Source organism: Lepidochelys kempii, chromosome 2, assembly GCF_965140285.1.
Source record: "Lepidochelys kempii isolate rLepKem1 chromosome 2, rLepKem1.hap1, whole genome shotgun sequence".
NCBI classification, from domain to species: Eukaryota; Metazoa; Chordata; order Testudines; family Cheloniidae; genus Lepidochelys; species Lepidochelys kempii.
In genome coordinates, this window is record NC_136381.1 from 114,789,041 (window position 1) to 114,802,885 (window position 13,845).

A 13,845-nucleotide genomic window follows, 5' to 3' on the forward strand; every position below is an offset into this window, starting at 1 on the left:
TTGCAGCAAATGTATATGTATGTTGGGATTCTACAGTAATAACTAGCATTTTGCACTTCTATAGCACTTTCCAACTTCAGATTGCTTACAAATACTTGAGTTTAGTGAGTCTCATTATGCCTATGAATTAGTTAATGATGATCCCTATTTTACAAGGGAGAAAATCTCCATGCTTTAGGCTAAGTGACTTGCCCGAATTCACACAGGAAGTCTGTGGCAGAGTCAGGGGTTGGGGCCCAGGTCTTATGAATCCTAGTCTAGTGGTTTAACTATCCATCCCTTTTTAGTGCTTGATTGTGCTTAGGCACTGGTGTATGTTGAGGTGGTTTGGAGCCACCCTAGTAACCACTCAGATATAGTCCCTCCTAGAGTTACCAGATGTATGGGGAAATGCAGTCCCTGCTACACCCCATAAGGGCCTCTGCTGGAGGGGGACGACATGGCCTTGCTTCCTCCTCACCCATTTTGAAGTGGCTACTACTGTTAACCAAGAGCTCAGACTCCAGCACAGACTGCAGTGCTGGCCACAACTGCACAACAGCTAAGAAGGGGGAGGCTCCTTGAACATCTCACCTACCCGTGAAACTGTGTATGGATTGGCTACAAATTAGAAATTGGGATTATTTTAACTGGAGGAAAAAAAGATAGGGCTAAATTCCTGAGAAGAATTTTGTAACTGAGCAGCTATCAACAAAGCTGGCTGGGAATTTTCTGATGACACTTGTTTTGTCAAACTGTTAATCTGTCAAAACCCAAAACTTTCCACCATAGGAACATGTCAATTTCCCAATGAAGGTTTCAGAGTAGCAGCTGTGTTAGTCTGTATTTTCAAAAAGAAAAGGAGGACTTGTGGCACCTTAGAGACTAACCAATTTATCTGAGCATAAGCTTTCGTGAGCTACAGCTCACTTCACCGGATGCATGCAGTGGAAAATACAGTGGGGAGACCCATCATAGGGCCTAATCACATCAGCCACACTGTCAGAGCCTCATTCACCTGCACATCTACCAATGTGATATGTGCCAGCAATGCCCCTCTGCCATGTACGCTGGCCAAACCGGACAGTCTCTACGTAAAAATAAATGGACACATCAGACGTCAAGGATTAGAACATTCAAAAACCAGTCGAAGAACACTTCAATCAGTCTGGTCACTCGATTACAGACCTAAAAGTGGCAATATTACAACAAAAAAATCTTCAAAAACAGACTCCAATGAGAGACTGCTGAACTGGAATTAATTTGCAAACTGGACACCATTAAATTAGGCTTGAATAAAGACTGGGAGTGGATGGGTCATTACACAAAGTAAAACTTTCCCCATGTTTATTTCCCACCCACCACTGTTCCTCAGAGGTTCTTGTCAACTGCTGGAAATGGCCCACCTTGATTATCACTACAAAATGTTTTTTGTTTTTCTCTCCTGCTGGTAATAGCTCACCTTCCCTGATCACTCTCGTTACAGTGTGTATGGTAACACCCATTGTTTCGTGTTCTGTGTATATAAATCTCCCCACTGTATTTTCCACGGCATGCATCCGATGAAGTAAGCTGTAGCTCATGAAAGCTTACTCTCAAATAAATTTGTTAGCCTCTAAGGTGCCACAAGTACGCCTGTTCTTTTCATTGGGAAATGTTTCTTGGGTACAGGAGGGAATTTCTGGTGACGGAGGGAGGGAGAGAAACCCCCCCTTCCCCCAAACTGCAGAACAGCTCAGTGGTTTTGGAACTCCCATGAGCTGTGGGAGACCCAGGTCAAGTCCCTGCTCCATTGAATCTTTATTTATCAGCTCCAATAGGAAAAACCGTGAGACCCATTGGCTATTCTGCAATGTCCTGCTGGTCAGTGCACCCACCTGGGGTGTGGGAGAATGGCAGAGCAGCATCTGTACTGAGGTTTCCCACGTCCCAGGTGAGTGCTATAATCACTGGGGCTATTCTGGGGTGCTGGTCTCTCTTGCTGCTGTTTTGGTTTAACTTCAAAAAGTGTCAGCTTCATGCTGAGGAGGAACAATGAAGCTTCTGACATCTCAAATGTTTGCGGGACAGAAAAACCATTTCCCACCCAGTTCCAGTTCTCAGATTTCAATGCAAGAATAGGAAAAGTAAAGAATATACACATTACCATGACAACCTCCATGAGAGCTTTCATTATCACTCCACTTGATAGCTCTCAGGTTACCTTCCCAGGATGCATTTGGCATGGAACCAGGGACATCTAGAAATTGATAAGATGGGGGGGGGGGGGTTAGTTTAGGGTGTGTGTGTTTTGTTTTTTTTTGTTTGTTTGTTTTTTTGTCACTGCACAGCATCACTCTCCTCTGGGAGCTCTTCGTGACTTGTATATCTTCTCAGCACTGAACAGAATTAGGTTGAGATCCATGGGTACTTCAGCGATTTCACTTCATACTCCTGAAACAAAACTCTTTAAAAACAAACCTACCTTCCCAGATCTCCTGGTTACAAGCCCTTTCAACAAGGCACAATCATGTATTTGTGTACAACCCTCCACCCTTGAATGGTCACTCCAAAAGAAATGGAATCCTTCCAAGGTGTTGTAGGGCAGCTCACTACATGAGTCATGAAGGGGTTAAATAGCTTGTCTGGGCATAATCCCCGGCAAGCCGGCAAAGGGAGGCTTCCAGGTCAGTTTGAGATGGCACTCTGAATGAGTACGCCTGGAACTCAGAGCCTAACAAGAACAGGATGGTGACTCGGGAAACTGCTTGAGAGCCCTGATCACCCAGGTCCTCCCAGCAAGGAGAGGGTTTGGTTCTCTCTCTCTCTTTTTATTTATTATTTATTTAAACCTTTTGCTTTCTAAAAGCTGTGGACTCTGCCTCTTGGGCATTGTGGGAATATCCTGACTTGTTTGTCCTTTTTTCACCTCCCACCCCTGTAAGGGCGGGAGACCCCAAATCAGTGAGCTATGCTCCAAACTCTGGGCCAATTCCACCGTAATGCTGTAATACAGGGAGATCCCCCCCCACCCCCTGTCAGCCCTGCCCAAGACAAGAACAGTGCCCATCTTCTCCCCAAGAGGATGCAAGAAAGGTATAACCCACAAGACATAGCAATAACAGATAACAGTGCTTGCATAACACTTTATATCTTCAAAATGTAGTTCAGATGGTACCTAATTAATCCTCACTACCTCCCTGTGAGATGGGGATAAAGCTGTTTATCCCCATTTTGCAGATTGGGTACTGGGGGATAGTGGATCAACTCAGACTGAGTACAAATGGGTGAACTACCATTAAGGCAATTGAAGAGCATTTGCTTATATGGCACCTGAATTTGGCCCAGAGAGGATAAGCGATGTGTTCATGTTACGTGTCCAAGCAAGAGTCTTAATTCTTCTTGACTGTTAACAATGAAGACCCATTATTAAGGCTACGTTTTAGTCATGGGTATTTTTAGTAAAAGTCATGGACAGGTAACAGGCAGTAAACAAATAATTCACAGCCTGTGACCTGTCCGTGACTTTTACTATATACCCTTACCCAAAACTTGGGCTGGGGGGCTGCAGATGCTCTGGGGGGTGGCCCAAGACCCCCACTGGTGCTGGGAGGAAAGGGGGTGGGTGGCAGCACATGGCCCAAGACCTCTGCTGGCACTGGGGTGGTGGCATGGGCCCCTGCTGGGGTGGGGATAGATTGGTGGGGCTCACAAGCTCCCTACCTGTTTCCACATGTCCCTGCAGCTCCTAGGGGAAGAGGCAGCCAAGGGAGCTCCGCATGCTGCTCCCGCCACAAGCACCAGCTCTGCAGCTCCCATTGGCCAGGAACTGCAGCCCAGGCAAACTTTTTGGCCTGAGGGCCATGTCGGGGTTCCAAAACTGTATGGAGGGCCAGGTAAGGAAGGCTGTGCCTCCCCTAACCCTATCAACCCCCAACCCATCCAACCCCCCCACTCCTTGTCCCCTGACCGCCCCCTCCTGGGGTCCCCTGTCCCAATGCCGCCAGCTTCCTGACTGCCCCGACCTCTATCCACACCCCCGCCCACTGACAGGCCCCCCAGGACCCCACTCCCTATCCAATCCCCCCTCTAAAGCCCCTTTCAGAATGTGGCCCTGCAAATATGGGAGGAGGACACGGGAGGAGCAGGGGCAGCCAGAGAGAAGCGGTGGTTTCCCCTTCAAAGCACCACTTCTCTCCAGCCAGCTGCGCAGCCACCCGGTGCTCCTCCTGAGTCCTCTGCCCACGTTCACTGCGCTCCCACCACCCACACCTCCCACCTGCTCCCCTGAGGCTGCAAGTGAGCCTCCCTTCCTGCTCTTCCCTGCCCCCGCAGTGCAGCCCCCTCCTGCGCTGGCAGCATGGCGCGCTGTGGGGTAGGGGGACAGTGTGGAAAAGGCCAGGGGCTCGCCTCCTCGGCCGGGTGCTCAAGGGCCAGGCAGGATGGTCCCATGGGCCGGATGTGGCCAGCAGACCATAGTTTGCCCAACTCTGCCCTAGCCTCTCCACCTAGGAACTGCAGGGACATGCTGGGGAGCCCCCTCCCATACACCCAAACTGCTTCTTCTGGCCCAGCACCAGTCACTACAGAAGTCATGGAAGTCACAGAATCCGTGACCTCTGTGACAGACATGCAGCCTTACCCATTATATTCAGATACATATTAATATAGGCACTGCTCTGCAGTTTACCAAATACTTTATATCCAACACTTCTTCCTGATGTCCTACTCATTTGAAAGAAATGAAAAGAATGAATGAAAAGTGCTGCTGGCACATATGTGATAAAAGTAATAAACACAACAGTGACCACTACAGAGAGTGGATACTAACCACTGCCATGTGAGGGGGTATTTTCCTCTGAACCTGAGACCTAGGTCATGTGACTGAGGCCAGGAAATCATAGTTGAATTTCTTATCTGCATTCCCGTGCATCAGACTTTTACTCCAATTAGATGATCCATTTGATATTGAATAGGTTGTTTCAACAAGATATTAAAAAGCATCCCTTAAAATAGTCCTGTTCTCAGAACGTGACTGAAATAGCAAAGAATCAATGGCATAAACACAAGGTTCATGCATGACCCTGGACAAACTCCAGATTTTGTCTCTTCAAATATATATGAGGCCTGATTTGTTGTCTGGCACCCAAACAGATTTGTCTACTTCCTTTATTCTGCAATAGTCTGTTTACCACCTGATGTACAATCTTCTTCAGCTAGGAAAATAAATTGCACTGTCATGGTGCAATTAATCCTGATCTGTTGACTCAATTACAATTAGCGATCCCAGCTCTGAAGGGTTCAGGGCAAACTACACAGAAAAGGGAGAGAACTGAGTGAGGAGCAAGGAGAGTTCCCTCTCTCTCTCTGTGAAGGCAGGCTTGAGAGAACCACAGATAGCAGGGCAGGTTCCTGTGGGAGGCCCTGAGTTAGGGCTTGTAAGAAGTAGGGAGGTCCCCAAAGAAGCTCCCAGAGTCCCTGGAGAGGGGAAGCAGTGGGGGAACCTGCTAGGAAAAATTGCCTCTAAGAAAGGCCCGGGAGGCAGTGCTGTCGCTGGGAAATGTAGTTGGACTTTGGTTACCTTGAAAGGGAACAGAACTGGAATGAGGTGATGTGGCTGGAGGGCTGGGCCATGGAAGGCGTAGCCAGAGATATGCCATCACAGGGCCAAAGAATTTGTCAATGGGATACAAGAGATAAAAAACCATGCCCTGACAGCAGGGAGCAATAGAAAAGTGAATGGAAACCTTTCGCAGGCACCAAGTGCTGTGCTGAACGCTCTAGGATTCTTTCCTCATCAATTCATGGAGAACTTTTCTGTTCTTTGGGGGAGGAGGCATTGGAGGACCATCAGCACTTGAGCAACTGGGTGCATTCCAGGCATAGTTAAAGTAGAACCTAGCCTCTAGCCCACACCCCCGTCTGGGTCAGGCTTAAAGCACCTCCAAAACTGGGTTGGACGTTTCTGTGTGTGGATGGTAGAGGAGTTAAAGTTGATGCCTGGGTTACCTCTGCTGCATAGACTTATACTTAAGCAGCATCTTTCATCCAAGGATGTCTAAGTGCTCTGCAATTGAGTTTTGTGGCAGGTTTACATACATTCTATAAGTGTGATCTTAAGCATGTCAGTTATACAAAGTGACTCAATGGCAGAACCAGGATTACAAATAGTTGTGCCCCAATTCAATCCCCTGCTCTAACCATTAGACAACACTCTTTACTATTTGCAGAGTACCAACATGTCTGCTGAGAGGCACATGAATAGACAAACTGATCTCACCTCAGAGTGAAGGTGAAAGCAAGGATAAAAAGTAAGGCTGTCAATTAATCACAGTTAACTCAGACGATTAACTAAAAAAAATTAACTGCGGTTAAAAAAATAAATCATGATTAATCGCAGTTTTAATTGCACTGTTAAACAATAGAATACCAATTGAAATTTATTAAATATTTTGGATGCTTTTCTACATTTTCATATACATTGTGTTCTGTGTTGTAATAAAAATACTCTGATTTTAATTACAATATTTTCACTAAAAATGATAAACAAAAGAAATAGTATTTTTCAATTCACCTCATGCAAGTACTGTAGTGCAATCTTTGTCATGAAAGTGCAACTTAAAAATGTAGATTTTTTTTACATAACTATAGTCAAAAATAGAATAATATCAAACTTCAGAGCCTACAAGTCCACTCAGTCCTACTTCTTGTTCAGCCAATCGCTAAGAGAAACAAGTGTGTTTACATTTACAGGAGATAGTGCTGCCCTCTTCTTATTTACAAGTCACCAGAAAGCGAGAACAGGCATTTGCATCGCAATTTTGTAGCAGGCATTGCAAGGTATTTATGTACCAGATGCGCTAAAAATTCATATGCCCCTTCATGCTTCGGCCACCATTCCAGAGGACACGCTTCCATGCTGATGATGCTTGTTTTAAAACAAGCAACACGTTAATTAAATTTTGTGACACAATTCTCCCCCAAGGAGTTCAATGTCCCCTGCTCTGTTTTACCCACATTCTGCCATATATTTCATGTTCTAGCCGTCTCGGGTGATGACCCAACACATGTTCATTTTAAGAACACTTTCACTGTAGATTTCACAAAACGCAAAGAAGGTACCAATGTGAGATTTCTAACCATCTCAAGATTTAAGAATCTAAAGTGCCTTCCAAAATCTGAGAGGGATGAGGGATAGAGCATGCTTTCAGAAGTCTTAAAAGAGCAAAACTCCGATGCGGAAACTACAGAACACAAACCACCAAAAAAGAAAATCAACCTTCTGCGTGTGGGATCTGACTCAGATGATGAAAGTGAACATGCATTGGTTTGCACTGCTTTGGATTGTTATTGAGATGAACTCATCAGCATGGACGCATGTCCACTGGAATGGTAGCTGAAGCATGAAGGGACATATGAATCTTTAGTGTATCTAGCACGTAAATATCTTGAGACACCAGCTACAACAGTGCCATGCAAACAACTGTTCTCAGTTTCAGGTGGCATTGTAAACAAGAAATGGTCCGCATTATCTCCGTAAATGTAAACAAACTTGTTTGTCCGAGCGATTGGCTGAATAAGAAGTAGTACTGAGTGGACTTGCAGGCTCTAGAAATTTACATTGTTTTATTTTTGAATGCAGGGGTTTTTGTACATAATTCTACATTTGTAAATTCAACTTTCATGATAACGAGAAGCACTACAGTATTTGTATTAGGAAAACTGAAAAATACTATTTCTTTGGTTTTTACAGGGTAAATACTTGTAATCAAAAATAAAGTGAGCACTGTACACTTTATTCTGTGTTGTAACTGAAATCAATATATTTGAAAATGTAGAAAACATCCAAAAATATTTAAATAAATGGTTTTCTATTGTTTAACAATGTGATTAATCGCATGATTAATTGCAATTAATTTTTTAATTGCTTGATAGCTCTAATAAAAAGACATGATCAAATGGAGCATTTATGATTTTAAAGCACTTTAGATTGTTATCCTTCTTCCTGCAGATGGGGAAAGTGAGGCACAAGCAAGATAAGTGATTTCTTCCAGGTCACGAAGACAAGTCAGGAATTGAACCAAGGGACCAGATTCTCAGCTAGTCTAAATGATTAGCTGAGTATCTGGCCCACAGGCTCCATACTCTCCATTTTTGGCTGTAACTACTAAATCATTTTGGCTTTGTTTATGTAGCTAAACTTCTTAGTTGCTTAAATCTCCTTACACAGCAAGCTTGATTTAACAAATGATTTGCAAAGTTTATACTAGAAATGGGTCCAGACTGTAACACTGATTCTGAATCTCCCTAAGCCTGAGGGGAAGTTTGGATTCTATTCCAGCAGTTTGGTTAGCAGTCCTTCCCATGACTGATTAGTTCAGGATAGTCCTTTTAGAGACCAGTGTGGAAACACTAAGCAGAAAAGGCTGTGATTGGTTATGGAGCTAAGCATCCTGACAGCCCAAAGGGTCCAGTGGCCTCAGTGAAGAAAGCCCTATATATTAATTACAACCAAGTCCTGTCTCCTCTCCTCAGATGAATCTAGAGCTACAGCTCTAGAGCCAACCTTCATGACTCAGGCCAATCTCTGGTCTAGATTAGTACACACTATAGGAAGAAAGATACAATAATTCAAGCAAATGCAAACTTAGAGTTGGTCAAAAAATTATTAGCCCCCCTTTTTAAATCAAAACTCTAAAACTTAGCATTCAAACAGCTCTATAGCTATTTGAAAAATGTGGGGGGAGGGGGGATTGTAGAACTTGTGGAACTTTTTTGGAAAAATTCCTTTATTGGTGGGCCAATTAAATCAAGTTTAAACTTTTTGACTGGCTGAGTTGGCTCTGTAAATTGTAAAATAAATATACATGGTGGGACTGTTTCTCATTCTGCATTTTACGCTTCTTTAATTCCCTTGACCTCAGTGCAGTTACTTGGCCTTTACAAGCAAGGCCAGAAGCAGGTCTGATGCTTGAGCACGTATAAAAAGCACCGCAGCGTTAGTTTGGAGCTGAAGGACCCATGCAAAGAAACGAGACAAAAAAACTCAAGAGGGTGACTTCTGCTAACTTATTAATCTCAAGTGATAAAAGTATTCTTAAACGGTTTCAAACATTTGGATATTGAACAATCTTTATATCATAAATTGTATGTGTTGGATGTATGATTCACCAATTGAAAGCTCATGATATGTAGATGTTAAAATTGCCACTGGTTTTATATGGTGGTCAAATCGTCTGGCCAGCTGTTATGACACTAGCCTGCGTACATGGTTCTTTAGCAACGCCACAGATGGAGGCAAGTGGGGGGTCAGTAATTGCAGTTTCCTGTTGCACTTCCTCCCCTCGGAGACAAATGGAAAGGAAATCATATCCTATTACTAAAAGCTGATTGTAACTATACCTGCCAACATTTGTAAGCTGTAACAAGGAGCTTTAAAAGAAATGGCGGAAAGCCTTTAAATTCCATTGGACTAAGTATTTTTAGAGGGATGTGATGGCAGAAAGTTAAATGTTTTTTTTTTTTTTTGTTTTTTGTTTTTTTAATTTTAAGTATAGATGCTTCCTTTTAACTACAGATGGCTGGAAAGCGTTCACTAATGACTCTTAACCCCACATCAAAGAAGTGGAATGGGACAATGGCAAAATCACTGGCACTCTGCTATAAACAGAAATATGGGACTGACATGCAGAATAGCCAGAGCTCACTCAGGATTTATGAAATACACCCCCTTGGGGGCTGGCCTTGCAGCAGATAAAAGAAGATGGAAAAAATGCTGGTTCTGTCTTTGTTTACAAAGATAGAGGAGAGCACAGAAGAAGCCACCTGCTCTGTGAAAGGGCCAGCCATAACTTGAGGAGGGAGAACAGGAACTGCAGTAGGAGTCGAAGTAGGTGCCTGGGGACTGTGTGTGTATGAGGGTGGAGGGAGGGGCATAGCTTTGCACTCCTTTCCCATGGGCTAGCAGAGTTGCCTGCTGTATGGAGATAGCACACACTGCACTAAGGCTGAGCGAGCTCCACCCTCTGGCATGCATTCCCTGAGACCACTTGAGCAAGATTCTGGTGGAGTCAGTCAGGATTCGTGATCCTAAGCAGCCTAGTCTCTCCCTGTCCAATGTTATCAGTGACTCCAAGACAAAATCTGGACCAAAATAAAAATGTAACCAATAGGAACACTTCTTGGACAAAAAATCAATTAGTAATTCCTTAGCTAGCAAGAAATCCTAGTCAGATAGGGTGGGGGAAGAGAGTTCACCAAAACAACTCCACTTGGAAACTATCTACCCTTCAGTTTTTGTTCGTTAGTTTAGGCCAGTGTTTCCCAAACTTGTTCCGCCACTTGTACAGGGAAAGCCCCTGGCGGGCCCAGCAGGTTTATTTACCTGCCACGTCCGCAGGTTCGGCCGACCGCGGCTCCCATTGGCCGCGGTTCGCTGTGCCCGGCCAATGGGGGCTGCGGGAAGCGGTGGCCAGTACATCCCTCGGCCCGTGCCACTTCCCACAGCCCCCATTGGCCGGGCACAGCAAACTGAGGCCAGTGGGAGCCACAGTCGGCCGAACCTGCAGACGTGGCAGGTAAACAAACCGGCCGGGCCCACCAGGGGCTTTCCCTGCACAAGTGGCATCCCAAATTTGGGAAACACTGGTTTAGGCTTCTTGGGCCAAGTATTCTCTAACCCAAGACTTTCCCAAAAGGAATCTACTTAGTCCAGTGATGTTTCCATTTTTTGGACAAGTTACTTTCTTCATAACTGGGGCAATGGTGAACTCCTCGTATTGGGTCAGGTCAGGACTTAGATGGAGAACTCCAGGAAAAAAAATGGTTTCAGAGTAGCAGCCATGTTAGTCTGTATCCATAAAAAGAAAAGGAGTACCTGTGGCACCTTAGAGACTAACCAATTTATTTGAGCATAAGCTTTCGTGAGCTACAGCTCACTTCATCAGATGCATGCAGCTATAGAAAGTGATGGTATTTCACGAGATGGCATTCGTCTGTCAGATCCGTACTGGACGAATGATTCAGCAATGCTAGGGAGCACTGTGAAGTTGCAGGTGCCATATTTTGGAGAACATCTAAAACCAAGATTCTGACCAGGATATGCCAGGCACTTATAAGAAATGGTACAGTGTTAGTTAGCCCTGCCATAATAATATTCTTCACTTCCTGTCCTGAAGTACTGCTGTAGGGCCACCTCAGATATGGCTGCATATAAATTGTAGTGGAAGAAGGGGAGGGCGTGTATGCATGTCTGTCTTTCTATATGTCTGTCTGCCTGTCTTGTCTGGTCTTTACTGGGCACACAGCTCATGGGGGTCCGTGCTAATATCAACCACATTACAAAAGCATTTGGTATCTAAACAGACAGGACTAACTTGGTTCTTCCTAATAAGGTTCATAGCCTCTCATACATAAGCTCTGAAAAGCAATAAACGGGACAGGAAATCTCAGAAGAACTGGTTTTCCATACTATTTCCTGCAATTCTGCATTCTATCTGAGTTAGAAATACAGTGAAAACAGAGAACATACTCTGTTTTCTGTGGCATTTTGATTGAAAATAGGACATGAAGTATGCAGAAGATGCAGATGCAAGAAAGAGAAGTTAACTTAGAGCAGTGGTTCTCAACCAGGGGTACACGTACCCCAGGGTGTACGCAGAGGTCTTCTGGAGGTACATCAACTCATCTAGATATTTTCCTAGTTTTACAACAGGCTATATAAAAAACACGAGCAAAGTCAGTACAAACTAAAATTTCATATAGACAATGACTTGTTTATGCTGCTCTATATATTGAAATATAAGAACAATATTTATATTCCAATTGACTTATAATTATATGGTAAAATGAGACTGTAAACAATTTTTCAACAGTAGCATGCAATGACACTTTTGTATTTTTATGTTTGATTTTGTAATCCAGTAGTTTTTAAGTGAGGTGAAACTTGGGGGTACGCAAGACAAATGAGACTCCTGAAATGGGCACTGTAGTCTGGAAAGGCTAAGAGCCGCTGGCTTAGAGGTTCAAATTCAGGTTGAGGGATGGGAAATTCATGTCTGTTCCTATCTTACCTAAATTGGCTTGCCTGTTCCTACAGATTACTGAGGATTTACTGCTGCACTAACTGGAATTACACACACTCTGATAGCATGGGTGGTAATTTCACAAATATAGGCCCAGATCTTCAGCTGGTGTAAATCAGCATGGATGCACTGACTCCAATGAACTAGGCTGAGATTCTGGCCTAGAGTTAATAGAACTTCCTCCCATTGTTTCTCCCTCCTCTTTTCCCTGCATCAAGCACAAACTACTTGTCTTTTCTTTTAAGGCTCTTTATAGCCTATGGACAAACGTTTTGGCCCCAGGGCCACATCTGAGTATGGAAATTGTATAGCGGGCCATGAATGCTCACAAAATTGGGGGTTGGGGTGTGGGAGGGGGTGAGGGTTCTGGCTGGGGGAGCAGGCTCTGGAGTGGGGACAGAAATGAGGAGTTCAGGATGTGGGAGGGGGTTGGGGTGTGGGGGGAGGTGAGGGTTCTGGGGTTGGGGGTGCAGGAGGGTGCTTCAGGCTGGGATTGAGGGGTGCAGGAGGGTGGGAGGGGGATTAGGTCTGGGGCAGGGGCTTGGGAGGAGGTCAGGGGTGCAGGCTCCAGGTGGAGCTTACCTCAAGCAGTTCCCCAAAACAGCGGCATGTCCCTCCCTCCGGCTCCTACACGGAGATGCGGCCAGGCAGTTCTACGCGCTGTCCCGTCTGCAGATGCCACCCCCTGCATCTCTCATTGGCTGTGGTTCTTGGCCTATGGGAGCTGCGGGGGCGGCGCTTGGGGTGGGGACAGTGTGCAGAGCCCCCTGGCTGCCTCTACGTATAGGAGCCGGAGTGGGGGACATGCTGCTGCTTTCAGGAGCCGTGCGGATCCATGGCACGTGTAGATCAGGGCAAGCCTAGCTCTCCCTGCTCCCCAGCTGGAGCAGGAAAAGCCCCGCTCCCCAGTGGGAGCTCGACAGCCGGATTAAAAAGTCTGAAGGGCTGGATGTGGCCCCCGGGCCTTAGTTTGCCCACCCCTAGCCTAAACCCACTCCATCTATCGTGTCTTAGATGCTATAAAGCCATCAGCCCCTTGTCATAAATATAAAGGGAAGGGTAAACCCCTTTGAAATCCCTCCTGGCCAGGGGAAAGCTCCTCTCACCTGTAAAGGGTTAAGAAGCTAAAGGTAACCTTGTTGGCACCTGACCAAAATGACCAATGAGGAGACAAGATACTTTCAAAAGCTGGGAGGAGGGAGAGAAACAAAGGGTCTGTGTGTCTGTCTATATTCTGTCTTTGCCGGGGATAGACCAGGAATGGAGTCTTAGAACTTTTAGTAAGTAATCTAGCTAGGTACGTGTTAGATTATGATTTCTTTAAATGGCTGAGAAAAGAACTGTGCTGAATAGAATAACTATTTCTGTCTGTGTATCTTCTTTGTAACTTAAGGTTTTGCCTAGAGGGGTTCTCTATGTTTTGAATCTCATTACCCTGTAAGATATCTACCATCCTGATTTTACAGGGGGGATTTCTTTATTTCTATTTACTTCTATTTTTATTAAGTCTTCTTGTAAGAAAACTGAATGCTTTTTTCATTGTTCTCAGATCCAAGGGTTTGGGTCTGTGGTCACCTATGCAAATTGGTGAGGATTTTTATCCAACATTTCCCAGGAAAGGGGGGGTGCAAGTGTTGGGAGGATTGTTCATTGTTCTTAAGATCCAAGGGTCTGGGTCGGTAATCACCTAGGCAAATTGGTGAGGCTTTTTACCAAACCTTGTCCAGGAAGTGGGGTGCAAGGTTTTGGGAAGTATTTTGGGGGGAAAGACGTTTCCAAACGGCTCTTCCCCAGTAACCAGTAT

At 44.9% G+C, this 13,845-nt stretch overlaps 1 protein-coding gene across 1 annotated transcript in view; it reads right to left on the reverse strand.

Annotated features, from left to right (window-relative positions):
* Positions 1 to 13,845, reverse strand: part of LOC140907007 (N-acetyllactosaminide beta-1,6-N-acetylglucosaminyl-transferase) — a 31,051-nt gene that overhangs the window by 3,491 nt on the left and 13,715 nt on the right. The window contains exon 2 of the mRNA XM_073332074.2: positions 2,126 to 2,218. Within this exon, the coding sequence (XP_073188175.1) occupies positions 2,126 to 2,218 (93 nt within the window). The remainder of the gene's footprint in view (positions 1 to 2,125; positions 2,219 to 13,845) is intronic.